The following is a 24409-nucleotide window of genomic DNA, read 5'->3' on the forward strand; positions in this document are numbered from 1 at the left end:
TCAAATCAATGTTATTAAAGCACAGGCCCGGATCCAGAGGGAGCTCAATCATGACCAAACCCCCCTTTTAAGTAATCTAAGATAGCATAAAACTGAGTTTTGGGGACTTCAATTTCAAAAAATTTGCCCAGCCCACCACTCTTGCTCAAAAGTGACCCCCTCCAAAACCAAACGCTGGATCCGCCCTTATTAAAGCACAAGTTTAACAAATTTTATTGCATGTGCATTTTGGAATTACAAAAAACTGATTTAAATCTAGAAAAAGTTCTGAACTTTCTGTGCTATTAGGGTTCATACACTTGCGGTTAAGAAAAAAATCCCTGACTTTTCCAGGTTGTTTTTTAAAAAATTCCAGGTTACTCAATTCATTCAAAATTTAAGTTTAAAGAATGATATTTTCAAAATAATTAAAATTGTTCAAAGTAGCAATGCAGAAGAACTGAAATTTCTCCCCTTAGATTAAAAAAAAAAACTTGGATTTTTTCTTTTCTTTCTCTCTCTCTCTCTCTCAAAATTTTAAGTTTTTTTTAAACATTTTGTTTAAAATCGTTTTAATTCGTTGTTGAAAACAGAGTACTTTCAACTTATTTTAGCATTTTTTGATGTCACGCGTCATGCGTCATATTATAGCATTTTGCTGTAGCAGTGCAGCAATCTTTTAGCATCCGCTTTTAGTTTACAATACTTCTTTTATTTTCTTATTAGTAAATAACACAAAACATATTGAGCAAAATGCAAAGCTAAATTTCAGTATAAATATGATTAACTTGTTGCATGGATCGGCATACCATATAACGCATAATAACAAAAATCAACATCCGCCGATCATAGGCCAATGCCAATAATCTTTTTTTTCCCTTTCGCATATTAAAGGACGCTTACATTAAAATTTCAATTTTTCTTTTCCAGAAAGTAATAGTTAATTTTCAAAAATTCATAACTTTTTGCACATTTAAAGTTATTTTCAATAGTTTACATTGATATAAACATTCAATTCTGTTTCTGGAAGTTTAAGTCTACTTCCATCGTGCATACGATCAAATATGGCGACTAAGTGAAAAATTTAAGATAATAAGTAGATTTTTGAATTCTTAGCATAAAAGTAGTTATAAATAATTAATAATCCTTAAAAAAAAATACAATTAAAGCAATATACAGTCAATTCGCGATTACTTGAAGTTTTTATCAAGTCCCAAACCTTTTATCTTTAATTCCATGATAATTATTCTCAATATCTCTAAGTTAACTTCCTCGAAGTTTTTTCAAAGATGATTCGAAATTTATTTCAAAAAAAAAAAAAAAGAAAAGAAAGAAAGAAAGAAACAAGTGACTATGAAAGAAAAATTATTTTACCTTCACTTGCAATTCCTGCAAATAGACCTCTAAAGCAAGAAGAGCACCTGTTGAGTCAATTAGAATATAGCCCTATAAAGACCTTAGAGTCAATGTGCGATAAAGGAGTTACACATGCGGAAATGAGTTAGTTTGTTTTCATTTGTTGTACTGTACTGTTTACACTTTGACATGTTGCTAGACTAGGAATTTGCTTTTAAGTTGTCAAGTCAACTGATTGTACCTTTACTCAAAGGCTGACCTAAGCTAAGATGCGTTCCCCATCATTCTTTAGTTCGATCATTTGCTGATAAGTTCCTGAGAGACATAGTGAGTTTTCTTCACTATTAAAGATGTCTAAGCAAGTACTCTGTCGATGATATTCAAAGAAAAAGAAAAGTTTCTAAAGCGGTAGAATCCATGAATCCGAATTTGAAAGGAATGAAGATGTGCACCTTTCCTGAAGTAGAATCAGCTCTATTAAAAGTGGTTCGAACAGCAATGAAATCAAAACAATGCTTTTGATTTTTTTCTCAATATTTTTGATTACACTGTGCATATTGTGCTTAAAAACTTTTAAGTTCTGTAATTTTGTCTGTTTTATGCAAACTAGCGGTAAGTCGAACTTCCGATAAGTCGAAGTTTTTTGTCGGTCTCTTTAGATTCGAGTTATCGCGAATTGACTGTAGTCAGCATTTAGCACATTAGAGTTCAAATCAATTAGAACAAAAAATGTTCTGAAGATTAAATTTTGCATTTTTCCAGAAAATAATTACGAATTATCCGGGAAAAAAAGCACATTTTGTGTTTCAATAGTTTGCATTGCAAGTAACATCCAGTGCCGTTTTCTGAAACTTAGGCACTTGAAAAGTCTTGTGTACTTGTGTTTCTACCATTTTGAGAATGACCAAATATGGCGGCTACGCCCAAAAATAAGAAATAATTTTTTTAATTTGCCGCACATGAAGTTAATTAAAAAGTAATAAATCTTCATGATACTAAAATTCAGTTGAAAAGTTTCTATCACATTAGCGTCCAAGGCAATGAGGATAAGACTAAGCTTTAAGAACAAAATTTTTCATTTGTCAAGAAAATTATTTAAAATAATAATAATAATAATAATAAAAGATAAATTAAATTAATTTTAACTTTGGCTTCTTGAATTCAAATTATGTTTTTCGCAATCACGAGTGTGTGTATGTAGGGGTGTGTGTTTGTGCCCAGGCATGAGTGTGTGGATATGTGTGTGTGTATAGGAATTTGTATGTATGCGTATGTGTTTGTGCCTGTATGCAGGCATGAGTGTGTGTGCATGTGTGTGTATGTATGCATGTGTGTTTGTGTCTGTGTGCAGGCATGAGTGTGGGTGTGTGCAAGTATGTGTATGTATGTGTGTTTGCAGGTGTATGTATGTATGCCTGTGTGTGTAGAATGTTGACGCAACCTGGAGATGGTTTTCGCAAGAGGAGCAGCATCGTGAGGCCGGTCGACGCAACGGCGGTGCTGGCAGAGGGTGCTGGTGGGAAAATAAAATGATAGGACCCCAAAACAGTCAAATGAAAGCAATAAGCAATCGTGATTGCTCAAAAAACAATTTGCAGACCATTTTATGTCCCAAGGAAAAAAATTCTTGGGTGAACAGAAATTATGCACAAACTCAACAGAGGAGAAGCCCATTTACTGCTTCAAAAGCACAACCAGAAGATGGGAGAGTCGATAGGGGGAAGTCTTTTTATTTTTTGATCGAAAAATCATTTCAGCTACCTGTGAAACATAGTCGCCATTTTTGGTCATTCATAAGAGGGAAGTAGACACGATCCTAAAATCCTAAAATGCCTATGTTTCTAAAAACAAAGCAGAATTGGATGTTTTCTTTAATTGCAAACTAATGAAAATAACTAATGAGAGCCAAAAACGGCGACTGCTGAAGTTTTTTTAGGTTGCCACTTTTTTTTTTATTGTCAGCGTCATTTTGTCTTAAAATGTTTACAATTTTTTTAAAAAACATCGATAAAAATGAAGATTAGATCGCATAAAACAAAATTCCTTGGGAAAAAAAAGTTTTGGGGGCACATTTGGAAAATTCCCTGACATTTTTGACTATGTCATTTTTTCTGACAATTCCAGGTTTTCCCGGAGTGTACGAACCCTGGTAGTTGCAAAACAAAACTTGCATCTTATTTTAATTTTTTTTAAAATCACTTAAATGTTTGAATCTGGCTTCAGGAAATAGGTTGGTATTAAAAATTAAGTTTCTTGGAGTGTCATGTTATGAAGGTTATATTTAATATTGTAAGGAAGTTAGTTTTTCAAATTGCATATGTTAGTCTTTTATGTTTCTCACACTTGAGTCTGGGTGTAAGAATCCAGTCCACCTGAAGTTTTGAAAATGTCCATGTAATCTAAGTTTTATTTATTTATTTTTTGATTTATGAGTTAAAAACTACCCAAGTAATTTTTTAAAGAGGTATTTAGATACCGTTAATGATATGTACTTTGAAATGGGAATTTTCACATATCAAACAAGTTTTTTCCTTCAACTGCTTCCTTTATTGTACCAATGAAGTGTGACCAATTCACTAGCTAGGTTTGAGAAGGGATTATAGCAGAAGCCAAAACCAAAATGTCAAGAATTGCTTGTGCTAGTACTGCATGAAATCCTTTTGCAAAAACAACATTTAAAAGAGAAACCATTGAGGGATGTTTAAAAAAACCATATTCTGTAAAGAAAGAATTCTAAATACTAACCTGAAAACTTGGGTCCTTTAAGCCTCTATTAAACATTCCAACAGAATGTCTAAGAGCAAATGATTGATGAGGTCCTTGAGAAATTACAATAGCTAGTAAAACTTCATATATCTGTCTTCGGCAATCCACATTTCCATAAGGAAATGGAAAATCTTTGGAATTCTGTATTTTACACAATATTAAAATGACATCTGCTGTAATATTCTACAAACAGAAAAAGATGGAATATAAAAAGAGATAAGAAAATAATAATAATGATTAGGTATAACACAAAATAATAAAATTTTAAACATAGGATTGCAATTTTTACATAGGAATGACATCCTGAACATTTCCAGGTTTTGCAGGCATGTTAAAAAAAATTAGTGTTTGCAATTTGATCACAACCCTAACTGACAATTTGAGGAAAAGATATGAATTTTCCTGTTTCCAACATTCTTAAATCTACTATTATGCAATCGTTCATTGCATATCTGAGAACATACAATGCTATATGCACTTACAATTCAAAACAGTAAGAATTATAGTTTTGCTTTGAATGATATCCTCAAACTATACAAATGAAAACAGATATTCTGATGATTGAGAAATTGGCACGGTCGTCAAAATTTTTGGCATGAAAGAAACTATTTTCGTAACCCGGTTCATTTGTGGTAACCCTACGCAAATGCATATCTCATTACTTTTAGTTTACACAGGAAAAGGAAAAACATTTCTCCTGCAGGTTTGGTGCCAAAAATTTGACACCAATGGATAAAGATAGGAAATTTGTCAATTATCGAAATCTTTCTGGATGAATGATACAGCAAAAATCAGTTTAGCGTAAAACTTCTGAACAAACAGTATTGAGTAAGTTGCTTTGACCTTTGCAATTAGAAGTATAAAATTTCAAACTAACAAATGAAAGAACTCTACTTGCAGCAAATTATAACTGTGCATACAAAAACACAGAGTACTGCAATAATACAACGATTTTATGAAAATTTTGACTTTGCGATTTCTTTATGGTTATAGCAAATGCAGGTACAGTCGACTCCCGTTACAACCAGGGTTGGCTTTCTGCCGGCAGAAACTAGTGTTTTCCATGCCAGTGGCAGAAACTGGTTATAACCGATAAAAACCGGCAGAAACTGGCAAAAACTTAAAAATGTCTTTAATAACTCAAGTAATTAGTAAACGATATTTGTTTAAGTAAAATTAAAAATTAAACATCATTTCATCATTTTAAAAAATAAAATCTCATGCTAGTGCCCTTGATTTAGTTCAGAAAGGGAACTTTCCAATTGCAGAGGCTCGTAGCATTTGAATTAATTTAACAAAGGATAAAAAATCATACGGGGGTGCTTAGGAAAGAGGAGTGACTTACAGAATTAAAACAGACATTACTGATTGTAATTTGCTCACTTATATGTTTCCTCTAAATTGTTTGTGATTGAAATTATCATGTCATGTGCTTCAAGAAGAAAGTGCAAGAATTTTACTTGCCTAAACTTTGTACCTAATGTCACAGCTTTGCAAAACAAATTGATCCCATTTCTCAAAACTTATTTTTCCAGTCAAATTTTTACCACAACCTCAGTTACTACATGGTGGACCAGTTATACAATAGATGAACCTTTCACTAACATTGCTTGCTCCTTGATGCATTGTCTGCTAGCTCTTCTGGTTTAAGAATATACTAAAATTTCTCATTTGCTCGTGGTAAATTGAGAACCTGTTTAGATATTTGAAACCACCTTTTCTACGAGGCAATTGCAGGGTCCAAACAATGTAACATTTGATTTTGAATTGTGATAATTTTGTAATAAAATTACAGTATTTTGGTTAATAATTAATTACTTTTCCCATGCATTTTCTGTTGCATATCAAGAATTAATTTTTCATTTTTTGAGTTTTTGCCAGTTTCTGCCTCAAAGTGGCAGAAAGTGGTTTTTGCCATGCCGGTTTTAACTGGTTTCTACCAGTGGTTTTAACCGCCTCAGCAGAAACTTGCCAACCCTGGTTACAACGCAATCCGACTTTCGCGAAATGGCTATAATGTAAATTTTTCAGGAGCAACGAATTTCAGAGCTAAAGCGAATTTCTCACTCTCAACCCGAAAATATTGGAAAAGGAATCATGATGCTAAGTTTCGGCTTTGTTATTGACTACTAACCATTAATTTGTGAATGAACTTTCATCATTTCAGCATCACTGACTGACCAAGTTCCCACATGTGCCGCACTATAAACATAGCATATTGTTAGTGTGTATGTATCACCACTCTTCATTTTCCATTTATTTATTCTAAATATGAAAGTGAAGAAATATTGTGGTACCTAGGCACACTGTTTCATCTAAAGTTTGAAGATAGAAACAAAAAGTGAAAGTTTGCCACAATTTAAGAAAAGGTAAAGATTCTTGATACGCTTGAAGAAAATGAGTCGAAGGAAGCACAACAATTAGGCATGGGTGAATCTTTCATACGTATAATTATAAGTCAAGAGAAGACAATCCATATAAGTCCAAGGGGTCCCACAGAGGTGTTACCATAGATGTAAATGTTATAAATGTAAATGCGAAGCTAGCGTATTTAAAAATATATTAGAATGATGATCAAATTCAGCAGGATAAATTATCATCTTCAATTTTTAAGTTATAAATGTAACTTCTTACAGTGCAGTGTTTTATTATTACTACATACTGTATGTACTAGGGGTGCGACATCGATGTTTTACTTTTGATGTTTTTGGACCAACGATGTTTTGGTTTCGATGTTTTTTCGATGTTGATGTTTCTGCATTTTAATTGAGAATTATCATAAAATTTGCTCTAATTTTCTCGCTAGGTAATTAAGTTTACTTATGGAGTTGCCAAAAAAACATCATTTTTTGCACCCACTTTATAAGATTAATTTTTCTGTGTGGTGGTTTTTGGGAAGATCACTACAAGATAGTAGAAGATGAACTAGAGAGTGAGGTAGAGGTTAAAGCTATTGGAAGAACCTGACACTGGTAGTTTGGTGCCAAAACTTGCAGTCTATTTCAAGGCTCCAGTTCCTAAACTAAAGGAAAATCCTATATGTCACTATGGTGAAAATTATAGCTTTAAAAATTCAAAGCTGGTAAAAGTTGCTTTAAAGTATTTGATAGTGATGGCAACTTCTGTTCCATCGGAAAGATGTTCCTCTGACTGGTGGGATAGTCTGCAAAAAGAGAAATGCGCCTCGGGGGGACAAAGTAAACAAACTTCTTTTTCTCCAAACTGTCAGCACCAATATTCGGGGTTACTTATCGACTTCCCCCAACAAGTCGTCCCTCTATTACTGACAATTTGTGTTTAATTATTAACTAACAGTACAACACATATTGTCCACCTCTGGCAAGTTGAGCTCTGCTGCCTGACCGATTCAGCGATTCCATTACTTGAAATAGGGGTCAGAAAAAACAGCTTATAAATTTGTGGATTTAGTTGGCAGTGTATTGCCCATTTGGCGAACAATATTACTATACCTAACTATTAGCAAGCAGTACAGGATTTTCTCGCCAATAAAAGGTTTGCAATGGTTGCCCCACCTTGCCTAACAATGCCTCTTCATACTGATTGCTCTCCCTTGAAAGAAATGGACTTGTTCAAGGCTATTGCTCAACTTGTCGGAGCTGAACAGTATTTCTTGCTCTTAAAAATAATTGTTAGAATCACGGCCGGCTCTAATCGATTTGCCGCCCCAGGCGATGTTGACAGGAGCCGCCCCTGGCCTATATGTATTTTTTATCTTAAATCATCGAGCATACTCTCACGTACTGCTGATTTTGACCTACAGGAAAAAAAAAAAGAAACTAATTTGAGTTTTTCATTTTCCCCCTTATTTTTTTGCCTCTTTACATTTTGCCATTATGAAATTGGCCGCCCCTAAACTCTGCCGCCCTAGGCGGTGGCATAGGTCGCCAACCCCAAGAGTCGGGTCTGGTTAGAATTAATTTTATATATTTTAAATAATTAACACAACTTTTTCGCATTCAACTGATGGTAAGTGCTATGATAAATTTTTTCTTAGATTCTTTTTTGATGTAAATTTATTTTTAGTTTCATTTAGTTTGAAAATATTTCCCTATTACTATAACTAGTTTGTATTAATCAGCGCTTGTCTTATATTATCAGTTTTTGTCCTACTACAATACTAAGATGTTGCGAATTTATTCTTATTAAATTATATTCATGGTTTAAAATTCAATATTTTCAATATATTCGTCGGGTACGTATTCTTTTGTATTGCTTAAATTAGTGTAGTATACTCAAAAATGTATGTTATATATTAATAAAAAGATCGATGTTTGGAAACATCGATGTTTTTTGGTCGATATATCAATACCATCGATGTTTTAATTCCTAACATCGATGTTTTGAAACATCGATGTTTTGTCATCGATGTCGCATCACTAGTATGTACCATACTGCTTTTTTTTTTATGTCTCTCTCTCCCATTGATCATTGATTTTGAGCATCATAACAGTATTTTATGTTGTATAATGCAATTTTTTAAAAAAATAGGGTAAAATTCAGCTTTGTGGGTAAGAAATGAAAATATATAGTTAAAAAATGGTCAAAAACAGTTTAAAATGTGTTTCAATATCTAAAATTGTTGGGTATGTTAATAAAAAAAATCATATACCCAACACTTTTCCACAACGCGAAATTTCGACTTACACGAGGAGTCTTGGAACGCATCCCTTACGTAAGTCGGGATCCGACTATATTACTTTCAAATTGAAGTATTGTCCTTAAAAATGCTGCATTAAATTTTGAACTGATTTTTTTTTCATTGCTGTAACTTCACAGTCAATTAATTATATTGTCATGTAAGTAATAAGTAAAATATCAGTCATGAAAACATATTCATAGGAGAAATATTTAAATGCACAGAGAAATATTTTAAATGCCTATACAAAGTTTAATAATAAAGACGAATGCAAGAATTTTAATTCATTTACATTCAATCAAAAAATGGCAATACATAATATTATTCAGCAATTACTTCATGCTAACTATCTCATGAAAAAATCAAATCAATAAAAATGAATTTCAACTTACTTCAAACTGCCTCTAGCTGTTTTTCTAGTCAATTTAGGGTTTTCGAACGTAGATGGAGAAAATGCTTTAAAAAGTATTTTTACTAGCTTTCTACCCAACCAAGCTCGAAGCATACCTTTAAGTGCAAAGATGCACTAAAATGCATTTTTTGTGTAGAAAGAACAATTCAAAAAATCAATTAAAACTTCATGTTTCATGCTAATTATAGCTCCCATAAATAATGAAAAGTAATCAACTTTAAAAACTAAGAGTTTTGCTAACTAAAAACCTCTTTAAGCTTTTTTACTAGTGAATTAAGGTCAATGGACCTTCTAAGCTTCGACCAAAACTTCGTTTGGGAGTATTTTGTTTAAAACTTTTCCAATCGTATGAAACTTGAAAAAAATTGGACTATCCATCCACGTCGAAAGAGCCATTTTAGGTTAGAATGCGTTTTTAATTAATAGCACTAAAACTTGACGTATACTGAACAAAAAAAAAGAATGAAGAAACTCGGTCGACAGACAGAGGAGAAAATGGTACCAAAATAAATTTCCTGGTGTATTAATATATAAAGATAATACATTAATATCAAAAATAATGTTTAACTGAACAGTATATAATGACTATATAATACTGAGAACAAAGTTAATATTGTATCACTGAAAAACATTTTTTTCTAACACAATTTGTTTTCCTCAAAAAAAGTCCCCCCCCCCTCTTCAATTTTCATCATTTTGAACAATACTAATTTAAATAATTTCAGATAATTTTAAATTGAGTTAGACAATATATTTTTCATGCAATGTCCAAAACAGGGTGATAATTGCTTATAGCTATTTGGCTGCAATCAAAGAAAACATGTTGAGATTTAGTCAGGGCTGCCACCGAGTTTTTATGGTCCTAAAAAATTTTTTTAGTAGCATCTTAAATGAAAAATAATCTGCAAAATAGTCGCCAAATGAGAAAAATAGTATTTAAAGTAGTCTCCCATTATTCTTAAAATAGTATTAACATTAAATCGTGTTACATATACTTTGATGAATAAACATACCTCAGCTGCATGGTATATAAGCAGGATTACCAGGACAAACAGAGTTCTATCCATTTATACGTAAATGGTGTTCCCGACATGGTTTCGTACCAATCTTATTTTCAATGATAAGAATGTGAAAGGTGTGCATACATTAGAGATATTTATAAAACAATGAAAACATTACAGCAAGTAATTATTTTTTAAAAATGTCTCAAGACATAAAAGTTAAAAAAACTTCTGTTTTTCTTTCAAGCACAAATCAGTCACTTTTCTGTATTAAATGAAGTAACTTATCATCCTCACTACTCTGGATACCCATTAAACAAACTAAAATTTTTGATTATTTTCACTTATATGGTATAATGGATAATCCAAGTATCTGTTAAGAAATCATTTGATGTCCACCATATGTCAACTACAGTTAAACACTTTTCTGTTTCAAAGTATTGCTAACACACATTAGTTATTTTGCACGACTGACTTTCAAAAAAAAAAAAAAAACCCCTAAACCCAGTTATTGAATTCACAATCATGTATGCATTAAAGCAATCCATAGCTTTTATCTACATTTACATTGAAGTTGTATTTACCCTTACAGTAAAAAGGGGGGGGGGGGAGACTAAATGGTGTATGTTCATTAAATAACACAAGGCAAACATTAGCATCCATATAACTGTAATAGCTATTAGTAAGCATGTGTTGAAAAAATTTGTACTTACAAATGTGAAGCAATTTAAATATTACATAAGCAAGTAAGTGTTGAAGACACTCTGAAGTGTTTTATATGGTACATGGAGGCTTTTAAATCACAAAAGAAAAATGCTTAATACTGTGATCTTAAGTTCCATTTCACTTTTGCAGATAGAGCTTTTATTTACATTTACACATTTAAGACTTAATTACCCTTTACAGAAAAAGGAAAATAATTACAATAAAAAAAGCTGAATAATCTATGTTCATTAAATAACATTGTCCGAATACTGCAGCTGCAGAGAAAATGGCAGGTAAAAATGTCCACAGTAACTAAAATACCTAAAAAATGTTGCCTTTGGCCCCTTTAAACTTTGCTTCTTTGGTCCCTTTAAACTTTGTTTCGTTATTGAATCAGCATTTGTTTGTGAAGTCTAAACTACTTCCTTCTGTACCAGGAAGTACAGAGTAGAAGGTTATAATTGCCAACCCGACCCCGCCAAATCCACAAGTAATATTTCTCTTCATGAGGTTATTATTGTTATTCTTGTTGGCAAGAGGTATGCATCAGGTGTCTGATAGCGCTAGGAGAAAAAAAAAGGGGGGGGGGAGCTGTTATAGTTATCTTTAGTGATAAACAAAGCAACTTTTCACGAATTTTGGCAGAGCAGTGTGAGTTAAAAGTTCGGCCTTAACATTTAAAGTTCATTTTTTTATACTTCCATTTTTTTTTCATTCTTTGTATTTTTTACATTTTTAGTTGCTTTTAAGCTGAAATAGTAGTACTTTTTATTACAAAATAGTCATTTTTGTCTTATTTTAGGCTAAAATAGTTGACATAGTCTGTAGCTCTTCAAAAAAGTCGCTTTTTTAGTCTGCAGTGGCAGCCCTGTTTAGTTGATTAAAATGACTAAATTTAACTGTCTGTTACCTTGTAAATATTCTTCAAATTGAAGTTAAAAATGAGTTTAATTAAGTACACAGAAGAGGAAACATCATCTTATCGCTGAACTAGAAACTAATTTTTACAGACTTGAAGATCTTTACTAATTTAAGTGAAATGTGCATTAATGATCTAATTATTACATTTAAGGAAAAAAATAAATAAGATAATAGCTTCAACAAACCTCTACTATTGCTTGTTCTAGGAAAGGCATTCCAACGTAAAACATGTCTCTGAAAACTGAAAAAGAAAAAAAAAATACTTTAGTTCTCTTACAGATACTCTATGGCAATTATTTTTTTTAAATAAACCATTTATTAAAAGAGGAAAAAAAAAGTTAATTTAGGATAACAGTTTGTACCATCTAAATTAACTAGGTTAAGTTTGGGAAAGGAGATCCTTCACATATGCATTAAATTAAGATCATATGGTTTTAAATCTGTTATAAGTTAAATAAATTTCATTAGTAATAACTCAGAGTACATAATGTTGGATCAATTTCAATACAGCAGGGTTGCCACGAAAGTTTGAGTGTTATTCCCTGACTTTTACAGGTGTTTTCAGAAAAAATTCCAAGTTATCAACATGAACCTACTTTTAGCAACATTTATACATAATCGAGATTTTTCAATTTTGAATAAAAACATACATGTTGAAAATACTCTTGGAACTGCACAAACAACGGTTACAAACTCTTATTTCTTTAAGCAGACAATTACCATACTGAAGTAGAAATGGGAATTATTGTAAAAAAAGTCGGACACTTAGTGTCTGTGTGTGTGGGGGGGGGGGCTTCCCCCACTCAAGAAAAATTGAAAAACAATAGGGAGAAAAATTCTATTAATTCATTTTACAAAGCTGATCCGCTGAAGTCATTTTTTAAGAGATCTTAGATCCTCAGGATTGGAACGTAAACGCTGAAAATGTGCATGGATTGGTTTCAAAGGCTTATCTGCTCCTCTACACAATTTCAGCCAAATTGGAGACGGTCAGGTGTTGACCACGAGGCACGGAATTAGTCAAATAAAAATCCATTAATGGGTGAACATACCTCCAAGTGCTTCACAACATGAAGATACCGTCCAAGCTCCAACAGGACTTTTAACACTGTAAGTATCTAGGCACACTTTCTGATTCTTTACGGATTCTGTGGCCTGTGTCAAAGAAATTTGGTAATTGTACAAAAATTTGAGGTAAACAGTTTTTTCTTAGGATTAAAGCAAAATATAACAAAATAAATTTTAAGCATAAAGCTTGGAGGGAGGGGGGGGGGTATATTTATTCACTGGGGCAGGTTGCACCATTGAAACTTTCTAAGGATCTTTTTAAAGGGCTTTTGTTCTCATTTTGGAAGGGTGATTTGTACCATTTGAGAAGATATGCCATGGACCAGGGGGGGGGGGGAGAGAAATTTTCAAAATTATTACAAAATCAAAATGTAATTAAACTATGAAATCTTACTGTGTATACCTATTTTTAAGTTCGAAACTCTTTAATATTTTGCATAAAATAAACTTTCACTGCACAAATACACTCAGAAACAATGAACCTTCATGTGTAAAATAAAACTATGTTAAAAACTCAGTAAAAAATTTTCAAAATTATTACAAAATGTAACTAAACAGTTAAATTTTACTGTGTATACAGATTTTTAAGTTTGAAACTCTTTAGTATTTTGCAAAAAAAAATTGTAACAGAGGGGACAAATTAATTTTTGGAAAGCTTTTTAATTAAAAAAAGAGGAAAATATTCATTGAATGAAGAAAATCACTGCACACATATACTCAGAAACAATGAACTTTCATGTGCAAAATAAAACTATATGAAAATCACTATATTTTAAAGTTATTGCTGTTTCAAAATCAACATTTTTACAGTGAAAAAACAAAATAAGGAATGTCTTTTACTTATCTCAAATTTTAAACATAATTATGCACGTTTGTCAAAAACAGTCATTCAATCCAGAAACTTCAAAATAATAAATATTCCTTTAAAAAAACATAAAACACAAGGGTATTTTTCAGTTCAAAAAATTTAGGTGGTTTCTGTTGGCGGGGAATAACACAGCTTGTATTGCGCCCTGGAGTGAAAAAAAAAATAAATAAAAATTTTATAAACGCTAAGTAATAGCGTGGAAAAGATGCATTTTGTAGTTTTGTTGCAATATTTGGTCGTGCAAAAGGATTTCCACAGCAAAAAATATCTTGAGGTCTTTGAGACTCAAAAAAAAAAAAACACTGGGAATTGCAGATGACCTTTATCAGAGAACTTGGTTTGTGTCGGATTACGATGACAATTTCGAAGAATCCAACTGGACAATGAAAATTTACAATTCAATTACAGATTTCAATTTTGAAGCTGAGAGACTACCATGAGCTCATCAATTAGCAGAAGTGGGTAAACTCGGCTCCTACTGAACTGTATGGTTTTCAAAACCTCACATGTCATACTAAAGCAGTGAGACCGTAGGTAAAATAAGAAAAGGAACTACAGTTTGTTGTCTTCGGAATCCAGAAATATTAAGTCACAATATAACACAAAGACCAAATTTTTTCAGGAGTCAAATCGTTCAATTCGCATGCCAAACTACGTTTTACTGTAATCAATGTGATTACAGTTTGAGAGCTCAAAACCATTAAAACTTATTTAACAACATCTTTTGTTTCCAAGTTTGACTTATGTGGGCTGTTGCAAGCCTCATTTATGTTTTCAAATTTTAATACTTTGATTCATTTGGTAAAATTTTCATTTTGAGGCGAAGTTTTGGGCTAAGTGGAGAATGAACTTTTTTTACTAGATAACAAATGCTGTTATTACATTTTTTTCGTATTTGCGTAAGAATTAATGTGAAAGCAAATTTTTTTCAAATAATAATGGGTAATATATGGATCTTTCGAATTGCAGCAAATATTACGTCTAATTCTTGCAAATCAAGTAAGCCATGGGGCACGAACTTCGATGGAACACCACAAAAAAAAAAAAGCTTGGAGACAGATCCGGGGAATACGTTGGTCATAGAAGATGGTGATTTTCATCATCAGAGCCTAATCAAATCCAAGGACTAGGAAGCTCGTTATTGAGAAAATGGGAAACCTGTCAAATGATGGAGGGTGTCCCATCTTGTTGGAAAATAAACGATCACTGATTATGACAGGTTATACACAGGCGAGTGCACAAACTTAAAGTCTTTAAATAATAACTGTATCCTCAAATCACTGTTAATTTTTTTAATATAATTATTATAATACATTGGTAGACTTGTCATTTTCGACACTAATTGGAGCAGAATCAGTGAATTTTTCCATTCTTTGAGCAGTATAAAGCAGGACTCCAAAAAGGGAGCAGCAGCATTCCAAGCACTCCTCATCAATGGGCAGAATTGGACTATTCAGTCAAATACTATTAGCCTCCAAGGTTACCAGGTCTCAGTATGTAATTTTTTCTTATGAGGAGTTGCAAAGGGTCATGCCTATTAGGGTGGGCCGAAAAAAGGAAATTTTTGATAAGCAACTTCTAATAGCAAAAAAAAAGTTGTATATTGCCATCCTAAACATGGGAAAAATAATTAAAAAAATTAATATTTATGTCTTCAGATCGCACATTGGCAGCAAAGTTTGAAAAAAAAAAAAAAGTTAAAAAATGGTCAACTTTCAAAATTTTTGTTCTAAATGCTTTTTTTTTAAAGTCTTTTAATATATCTTGAAAAATATTAAGATTCCTTTACAGTTTTTAGTTCCCGCACAAGCCGCAAAGTAACGTGAAATCAACCAAAAATCGACGTTTTTAGCTTATTGTGTATATTGCAGTATTTATTCTTTTAAATACCAGTTGTATATATTTTTACAGTAAATGTGCACTATACAGCTCTTTGCTGGAACTGTAATTAAATTATATTGCATTAACAACCCAGAACCCACCCCAATTTGGTGGTTGCACTTGGTGTTCCACCTGCAGTTCCCAAGAAGAATGGTTTTTGACAGGACTCATACATTTGTAAAGTAACTTAAAATAATATAATAACTATTTGGTTTTAAACAAGTTTCTAAACTTCAATCAGGGTTTGAAGTTGGACTTAGACTCAATTTTTGTGTTGAGGATCGATATTAACTTAGAAAGAACTCGGTCGGAGGAAAACGAAGTTTTGGAAACTGACTTAAAAATCAAGCAAAAGTATTTGATGGATATTGTTAATGTAATACAGAAAGGAAAATGTGACTTTGTTCTCGCTCCCACAAAACTAAAACCTTTTAGTCATTAGCTTTCGTTAATGTATGCTAACGGAGTGCTGGGGCTATATAATATTTAAACTAAACTACTTGTGGAATGAAGGCACTCGTAAATAATATCTTTAAAAATTATGCTTTTATGGTTTGACGTAATTAAAATTTTAGAAAAAAGAACAAACTTCGGTAAAACATTGACCTGTACACTCATTTAAAGTTACAAAATCTACAAGTCAGCTGTGTGATAATCTTCTAAACATCGTGGATCCTGTGATTCAATGAAATGCTTACTTTGTTATTCTGAGAAATTGTTATTGGTCATGGCAATGCACTAAACACGAAATTTAAAGAAGTGCGATTACAGTAGGGTATCTATACAACCCAAAAACTACCAAGCAAGAAACACTTTAAAGCTATAAGAGAATTTCTTCCATCAATGTTAAGATTTGAAGATTTGAACTACAGCAGTTAGTTGACAGGTCAACGTGTTTACTTCCTCTGCTTCAGTGATGATGTGAAAAACAAGGATATTTTATCCTTTCTAGAAACTATACATATATTCTTAAGTACGTATTCTTAAAATTCCCATATCACACACAGGCAATGGAATGGACTGTGGAACTGTTCAGTGAATCCACTTCCATCCCTTTGGTTCTCACAGCCTCGTATGAGGTAGTGAGAAGCAAAGGGATGGAAGTGGACATTTTTAAGTTTCGAGTAAAATGCGTTTAAAGATAATGTCCTAGGTAGGCTTTCATTGAATTTTTGTTCAAAATCATGCTGTACAGCAGCACATACCAGGGCTAATAGTACAATATATTGCCCCAAGACAGAGGAGATACTATTTGTACTAGTTATTTCCAAATTTTTAATTTTGCCACTTACATCCAGGGTTCATACTCTATTTGGATGAAAAAATTCCATGACTTTTCCAAGACTTTTTCATGACTTCAATGAAAATTTTCATGACCTCGTTACACGAAGAGAATAGCACTATTTAATCTCAAACTTGGTAATGTTTGGAAATGAGCATTAGCTAAACGTCTAATATGAATGCCACAGCCTCATTGAAGCACTTACTCATAATGGAAAAAATATAAGTGCACAACTTAAAAAACTAAACTATTCTTATCTGTCTTCATCATATAAATTTTAGTAAAGTAAAAATGCAGTGAAGTGAATATGATGATGCTTAAATGTCTGATATTTGTTTTAAAAACAGGCGGAATGATATTGAATGGGACAAAGGTTGAATGAGTCATCACCAAGTTTCAATAAATTTGCTTCAAAAGTTACCTTTTAGTGTTAACAGTGTCTTTAATCATCCACGTAACTTGACAGTATTTTGGTTCTTTAAAGTAAAGCCACATAGTTTAGTTCTTTATGTTTCTAAACCAGATCTTTTATGAAAAAAAAAAAAAAAAACATTCAGTAATGAATCAATCTTCTGATTCAAAAATATATTTGTTTTGTTTAAAAATTTGCATATTTTCAAATGCATATAAATAGGTTCAGAAATTCCAGAACACATTTAATGCCCGACATTGAACGCAGCAGTGGGTTGCATGGATTAGTTTTGCGTGCCGTATGTTGGGCACTACTATTTTAGAGAATTAGAATTCCTCTCTTTCTGTATTCTATCACCTGACTTAAGATCTTTATTTTCTAAAACATTCAACAAATTAAGATAAACTCTGATAAATTTAATAACAAAGTCCTTACGAGTGATGGAATCGAACTTGCATGCAATTGAATTGCTTTTTTTTGAGAGGTCGTGGCAAAACTAAGAACGTGAAATTTTGCTACTACAGAATATGAAACATTAGAAGTGTTGAAAATAACAAAACATTCAAAATAAGTGATGCCAATGCAGTAAAATCACATCGCAAAAAATGGCAAGCGGCTGCGACAGAAGTGGATGCAATGAGATTTCAAAGTTCAGATTTGATTTTTGGATTGTTCAATTTTCCACTTTTAATAGCTTTTATGTGCTATTCTGTTAAATCACTCAAGATTTCTAATGCTCCTTTATCTACTGTTCCTTTCTCTTTGTCCAGGATATTTTTCCATGACTTGAAATAAATTTCCATGACTTTCAATGAAAATTTTAATTTTCCATGACTTTTCCAGGTCTGAAATTCTGTTTTTTTTTCCATGACTTTCCAGGATTTCCATGACCCGTACGAACCCTGTACATCCCTTTGCTTCTCACTGCCTCATATGGATTCTTTCATTTGCAGGTAGAAAAGCAGGCTTACGTATACAATTTTACAGCTTTTCTGAAATTGAGCAACAATCTCTAAGCATCTGGTTGTTTGTTTTTCAAATATTACTTACTACTTCCTAAACAATGGACAATATAAACTATGTCGTGCAAAAATACAAAGATATTTTTTAAAAGAGTAGATTATTTGTTAAATTCCTGAAATTTTTTTTATCTTAAAACTTAGAAGGAAAACATAAAATTTGCCAAATTTAAAGATTAAAAATTATAGAATTCCACCATTTAGAGGACAAACCACATGGATGCAAACATAGGAAGAATCAGATTGGCTGTGAAGTAAGTTGAGTAGAAAATAATGGAATTACTGGAATTACTTATACCAAAACAAAAAGAAAGCAGCAAATTGACAGAACAAGTTAAATGAAGTTAAAATAACTAAATACATGATTTAAAAAGAAAACATTTTACGCAGGAAACTTCAAGAGAATAAACAAAGTTATAATGATTAGCAATTCTGATTAAACTGTTAATTTTATCAAATTGTTACATTCATATAATTGTTAGCAATTGGTGATACACTTGAAACAGAAGAGGATAAAACATACCTCAGCAGGCAGTTCTCTTATGTCTATATCCATACGTAATTCATCTAAAATGTTTCCTTGTAAAATATATAATACACCATTCACTCCATATTGAACAATCCACAGATTTAAAACCTTCCAAGTAGAAGATCGTATTTGGCTGAAACGACAAATATTTTTTAATTGATAGCATTAAGCACAGAACCAGCAGGGGGATGAAATAAAGAAAATATTTGTTTGCACGGTTATTATAGAAGACATTGATGAATCGAACCTTAAATTGCTGTTTCTTAATTAGCTGAAAAATCCATTTAAAAACATTTTTTCCTTTTGTACAATTTAATAATAAACATTTTTGCACAAAATAATCATTTCATTTTGATTGAAAATAAACAGGAAGGCTAAAAAATACAGGCAACTTTTTGTAAAAGCAGACGATTTTTGTTTAAGCAAAGGATTTAGAATATTTTTAAAGATAGAAGCCAAAAGTTAAAGATTAAACAGCTTTTTGATTGCAGATTTTATGTTGGTAAAATATTTCAGCAATTAAAATGCTATGGTTTTAATAGGTTCTTTATGGACAGGACTATAAAGCAATTATTGGATATTAATAGCTGTAAACATCGACCACAGTCCGGTTGTCCGCGGACTGTTGGTACGAAAGAATGTATCAAAAGAATTCATGAAAAGATACAAAGTTCTCAAAATAAAATGGTTGCCAAAGAGAACGCGAGTTATAGAACTATTTAACTTATCAGAAAAAAAGATCTGGGTTTCCCCCCTATCGGGAAAAAAAATTCAAGGTATGACTACTGCACAAAAAGTAAAAAGGTTACAAAGACGTAAGAAATTGCTGAATCAGCATAGTAGCAAAAGTGTTGATGGAATAGTTTTCTATGGAGATGTTTTGTACATAGTGAAGTTATGCTAAAAATGATGTTGTACCATACCTGCCAACCTATTCAGGTAAAAAAAAAAGGAAGATTCATGATAAAAAAACGGAAGAAATCGGAAGAGTTTAAAAATAACCAGAAGATTTTATCCAAATACCAGAAGATTTTTTAAAAACGGTTGCTTCACTTAATTAAAACGAAATGTGCAGTCAAATTTTCTGCCAACTAAAAAAAAAGTAATAGCTCCACTTAAAGTAAAATAATCCACTAAATAAATATAAGTTATTTCAAATACAGATAACATTTTATTGAAGTGTCCCTTTAAAGCATAAGTCACAGCGTTTGGGAACAAGCACTCTGCATTAATTACCGAATTCTGCGAATTAGTCTCACCAGCAAAGAAAGAAGAAAAGTTTGAAGTAATTTCTTTTGCTTTTTCAACGTGCTTTGTCCGTTTCACTTGCATTTCCACTTAAGTCAGTATTACACACCGTAGAAAAAGCGTAGAGCGGTCCCATATTCGATTTTTTAATGCAGGGAAACACAGTTGAATATGCATCACAATATGTTTGTTCATACTGTTTCTTTTTGGAGTGCATCTCTTTTCTTGAACAAACTTCATGAACACAGAAACACTTTAATCACAATCATACATTATCCACGGCGGGGATAATCCACAGGTCATAAAATCGGCTGGAAGAAAAAAAATCTTCGTACAATCTGCAGATTATATACAGGAAAATACGGTATATACACAAACCTTAGAGGATATACCTGAAAATCTTCAAACTGATTAACACTTTCAGAACAAGAATGCTGTTATGGTTTGGACTGCAGAGTCACACAATGGAAAATTGCCTAAGAAATTCTTCAACCAAGGTTGGTTGGTTGGTTTACTTATTTTTAATGGCGCAAGAGCCCTTGAGGGCTATACTGCGCGATTTTTTAGTTTAAAATTTATACATAAATAAAAAATCAGGGTATGATAAAAGTAAAAATGTTTTGGAGAGAAAGGTATAAACAACAGTAGTTTAAAACAAGTAATAAAAAACCTGTAAACATTAAAAACTTTATGAAAGGGTTTGAAACAATAGGTTGTCAAAGAACCTTCAGTAACAAGAAAAACGGATAAAATTACATTTTGACGGCACAACCACTAAATTAAAAAGGAGAAGCCAATCTCCCGGAGGAAGGAGTATATATTGGGATGGGGTGGGTCCCCCAGCAACTCTAAAATATTTAAAACGTATTTGGTTAAAATTTGGGCAGTTGCATAAGATATGCAACACTGTCTGGTTGACTTTACATCTAATACAAATCGGAGCTGGTTCACGGCATAAGAGGTATTTATGGGTGAACCTGGAATGGCCGATGCGAAAACGAGTTAACGAAACTTGTTCTCTCCTGGTAAGTTGTAATGATTTGAAACCTTTAGTCGATGGCTGGATCGAATGTAATTTGTTTTGTGTTTCAAGATTCCAGGTCCGTTGCCAATGCGTGTTAAGACATTCAGATATTGCGTTTTTAATGTCAACTAAAGGGACACTGTCATCAACTAGGATATTTGCGTCTTTGGCAGCTGAATAAGCGGCTTCATTGCCGGCAATGCCTAAGTGACCAGGGATCCAGCAAAAGAGTACATGAAAATTATTTTGTGGAAGACTTTTGTATAAATGATAAGACTGAATGACTATGGGATGGCTGTTATTGTTGCAGTGGGTGATTGCTTCCACTGAACTCTTTGAGTCAGTGTATATCACCCACTTTTTGTGAGCAGATTGGGTTATTGATTGTAGAGATATCAATATGGCTTTTATTTCTGCTGTAAAAACAGAGCAAGATGGGTGTGATTGTTCAGCGGTAACTTGACCATTTATTATTGCAGCAAAGCCGACGTGATCGTTTGCTTTTGATCCGTCAGTGAAAATGTCATGATAATCAGAATATTTGCATTTTGTATCATAAAATATTTGTTGGTAGGCTGTATTGGAGGTAGTCTCTTTAGAGAAGTTAGCGAGGTCATTGATGGTAGATGGAACTACTTCACACCATGGTTCAATCAGTTTTATTGTATTGAGAGTATTAAAATCTGACAGTTGCAAATCTGAAAGCACCCGGCGCATTCGGATCCCGAATGTTGGGGTTGCAGAAGGACGATGAAGAAATAAGATAACATTAGATGGATTAAAAATATGAAGGTGTAAAGGGTGATCAGTATAAGGTTTTATTTTGAAGTAGAAGTTCAATGAAAGTTTGAGGGGTCTATTGTTTAAAGATTGTTCATGAGCAAGAATATGAAGACTGTTAATAGGCGAGGTTCGAAAAGCTCCTGTGCAGATGCGCAGTGCCTGATTGTGGATTGGATCTAGAACTTTCAGATAGCTTTTTGCCGTGGAGCCATAAATTTGGCATCCATAATCAAGTTTTGAGCGTATTAGAGCCCTGTAGATTCTTAAGAGAGACTCTGTATCAGCACCCCAGGAAGTGTTCGATAAGACTTTAAGGATATTTAATTTTAGTAAACATTTCTTTTTTAACTCTTGTATATGCGGTATAAATTTGAGTTTGTTATCAAGTATAAGACCGAGGAATTTTCCTTGATCTTTTACAGCTATTGGTTGATTGTTAAGGAGAAGTGTTGGATCAGGATGAAGACCTCTTTTACGGCAGAAGTGGATACAGAAAGTTTTTTGAACAGAGAAAGTAAAGCCATTTTCCTCCGCCCATTGTGTTACTTTATTAATAGCCATTTGAAGTTGTCTTTCAATGATACTCATGCTCGATGAAGAGAAAGATATTTGAAAGTCATCAACGAACATGGTACCTTTGACAGCGGGAGGCAGTTGTTCGATTAAGCTGTTGATTGCAATTACAAAAAGAGTTACGCTTAGTACGCTTCCCTGGGGAACTCCTTCTTCTTGAATAAATGCATCTGAAAGAACAGACTTGACACGTACGCGAAAAATTCGGTCTCTTAGAAAATTAGAGACAAAGATGGGTAGATTACCTTGTAACCCATACTCGTGAAGGGTTTTGAGGATCCCATATCTCCAGGTACGGTCATAAGCTTTTTCAATGTCAAAAAATACGCTCACGAGATGTTTTCGTTTGAGAAATGCTTCTCTTATTGATGTTTCGAGAAGTTGTCTATTGTGCATCAACCAAGCCTGCATCCACTTTGATATGGAGATAGCAGATGATGCGACTCCAAAATGTATATCAGCCTGGAGTTGACCATCCGTTCCATTATTTTACATAGGCAGCTAGTGAGAGCTATAGGTCTATAGCTCTCAGGTTTTTCAGATGGTTTATTGGGCTTAAGGATAGGAATTACTGTTGCTTGACACCAGGATTTTGGGAATCTGTGTTCCGAATAAATTCTATTGAAAAGATGCAGAATATGTTCTAAAGAGGACCTGCTTAGATGTTTTAACATACTATTGTGAATTTCATCTGGACCTGGTGATGTGTTTTTTGATTTTTGTAAGGCAGCATTCAGTTCTTGAAGGGTGAATTTTGTGTTGTATTGATTAAAAATGTTTGAATTAAAAAAACTTTTTGTTCTTTGCGTGATTTGATGGTTAAAAATTTTGAGCAATAGTTATTTGCACTGGAGACTTCTGCCAAATAAGTCCCCATGCAGTCAGCCACCTCTTTGTGATCGGATAAAATACGACCGTTATTCTCCAGAATGGGTGTACAAGATATATTGTAGTTGCCAACGATTTTTTTTATTTTACCCCATACGGTCTTTGATGGGGTGGACGTCGTGATTGTGCTGACATAGGTCTGCCACGAGTCCCGCTGGCTCTTCCGTCGAATCCTTCGAGCTTCAGCACGAACTCGTTTAAGTGCCACGAGATTTTGTGTGGTTGGATAACGACGAAACGTATTCCATGCCTTTTTTTGCCAGGGTTCATACTCTATTTCGATTAAAAAAATCCATGACTTTTCCAAGACTTTTTCATGAATTCAATAAAAAATTTCATGACCTTGTTATACGAAGAGAATAGCACTATTTAATATAAAACTTGCCAATTTCTGGAAATGAGCATTAGCAAAACTTCTACATGAATGCCTTTGCCTCATTGAAGCACTTACTCATAGCGGAAAAAATATCAGTTTACACTTAAAAAACTAAACTATTCTTATTTGCCTTCATCATATAAATTTAAGTAAAGTAAAAATGCAGTGAATCGAATATGATGATGCTTAAATGTCTAATATGTTTGTTATAGACAGGCAGACTGATAATGAATGGGACAAAGGTTGAATTAGCATCAACTAAATTTCAATAAATTTGCTTCAAACGTTGCCTTTTAGTGTCAACAGTGCATTTAATCATCCACATAACTTGACAGCATTTTGGTTCAGTAAAGTAAAGCCACACAGTTTAGTTCTTTATGTTTCAAAACCAGATATTTGTGTAAAAAAAACATTCAGTACTGAAAAAATCTTCAGATTCACAAGTACTTGCTTTGTTTATCTATTTGCACATTTTCAAATGCAAATAAATTAATAGGTCCAGAAATTCAAGAACATAATGTTCGAGTCCTGACATTGAACGTAGCAGTGGGCCGTATGGATTAGTTTAGCAGGTCGTATGTATGTGCACTAATGTTTAGAGTATTAGAATTCCCCTTTTTCTGTCTTCTATTGCCTGAATAAAGATCTTTATTCTCTAAAA

At 32.8% G+C, this 24409-nt stretch overlaps 1 protein-coding gene across 1 annotated transcript in view; it reads right to left on the reverse strand.

Annotated features, from left to right (window-relative positions):
* LOC129227712 (uncharacterized) overlaps nucleotides 1–24409 on the reverse strand; it is a 52929-nt gene that overhangs the window by 12052 nt on the left and 16468 nt on the right. Inside the window, exons 4-7 of the mRNA XM_054862313.1 lie at nucleotides 18851–18989; nucleotides 12850–12952; nucleotides 11983–12038; nucleotides 4081–4284 (exon numbers count right to left, since the gene is read on the reverse strand). Coding sequence (XP_054718288.1) covers nucleotides 4081–4284; nucleotides 11983–12038; nucleotides 12850–12952; nucleotides 18851–18989 — 502 coding nt within the window. The remainder of the gene's footprint in view (nucleotides 1–4080; nucleotides 4285–11982; nucleotides 12039–12849; nucleotides 12953–18850; nucleotides 18990–24409) is intronic.

Source organism: Uloborus diversus, chromosome 8, assembly GCF_026930045.1.
Source record: "Uloborus diversus isolate 005 chromosome 8, Udiv.v.3.1, whole genome shotgun sequence".
Taxonomy (NCBI): domain Eukaryota; kingdom Metazoa; phylum Arthropoda; class Arachnida; order Araneae; family Uloboridae; genus Uloborus; species Uloborus diversus.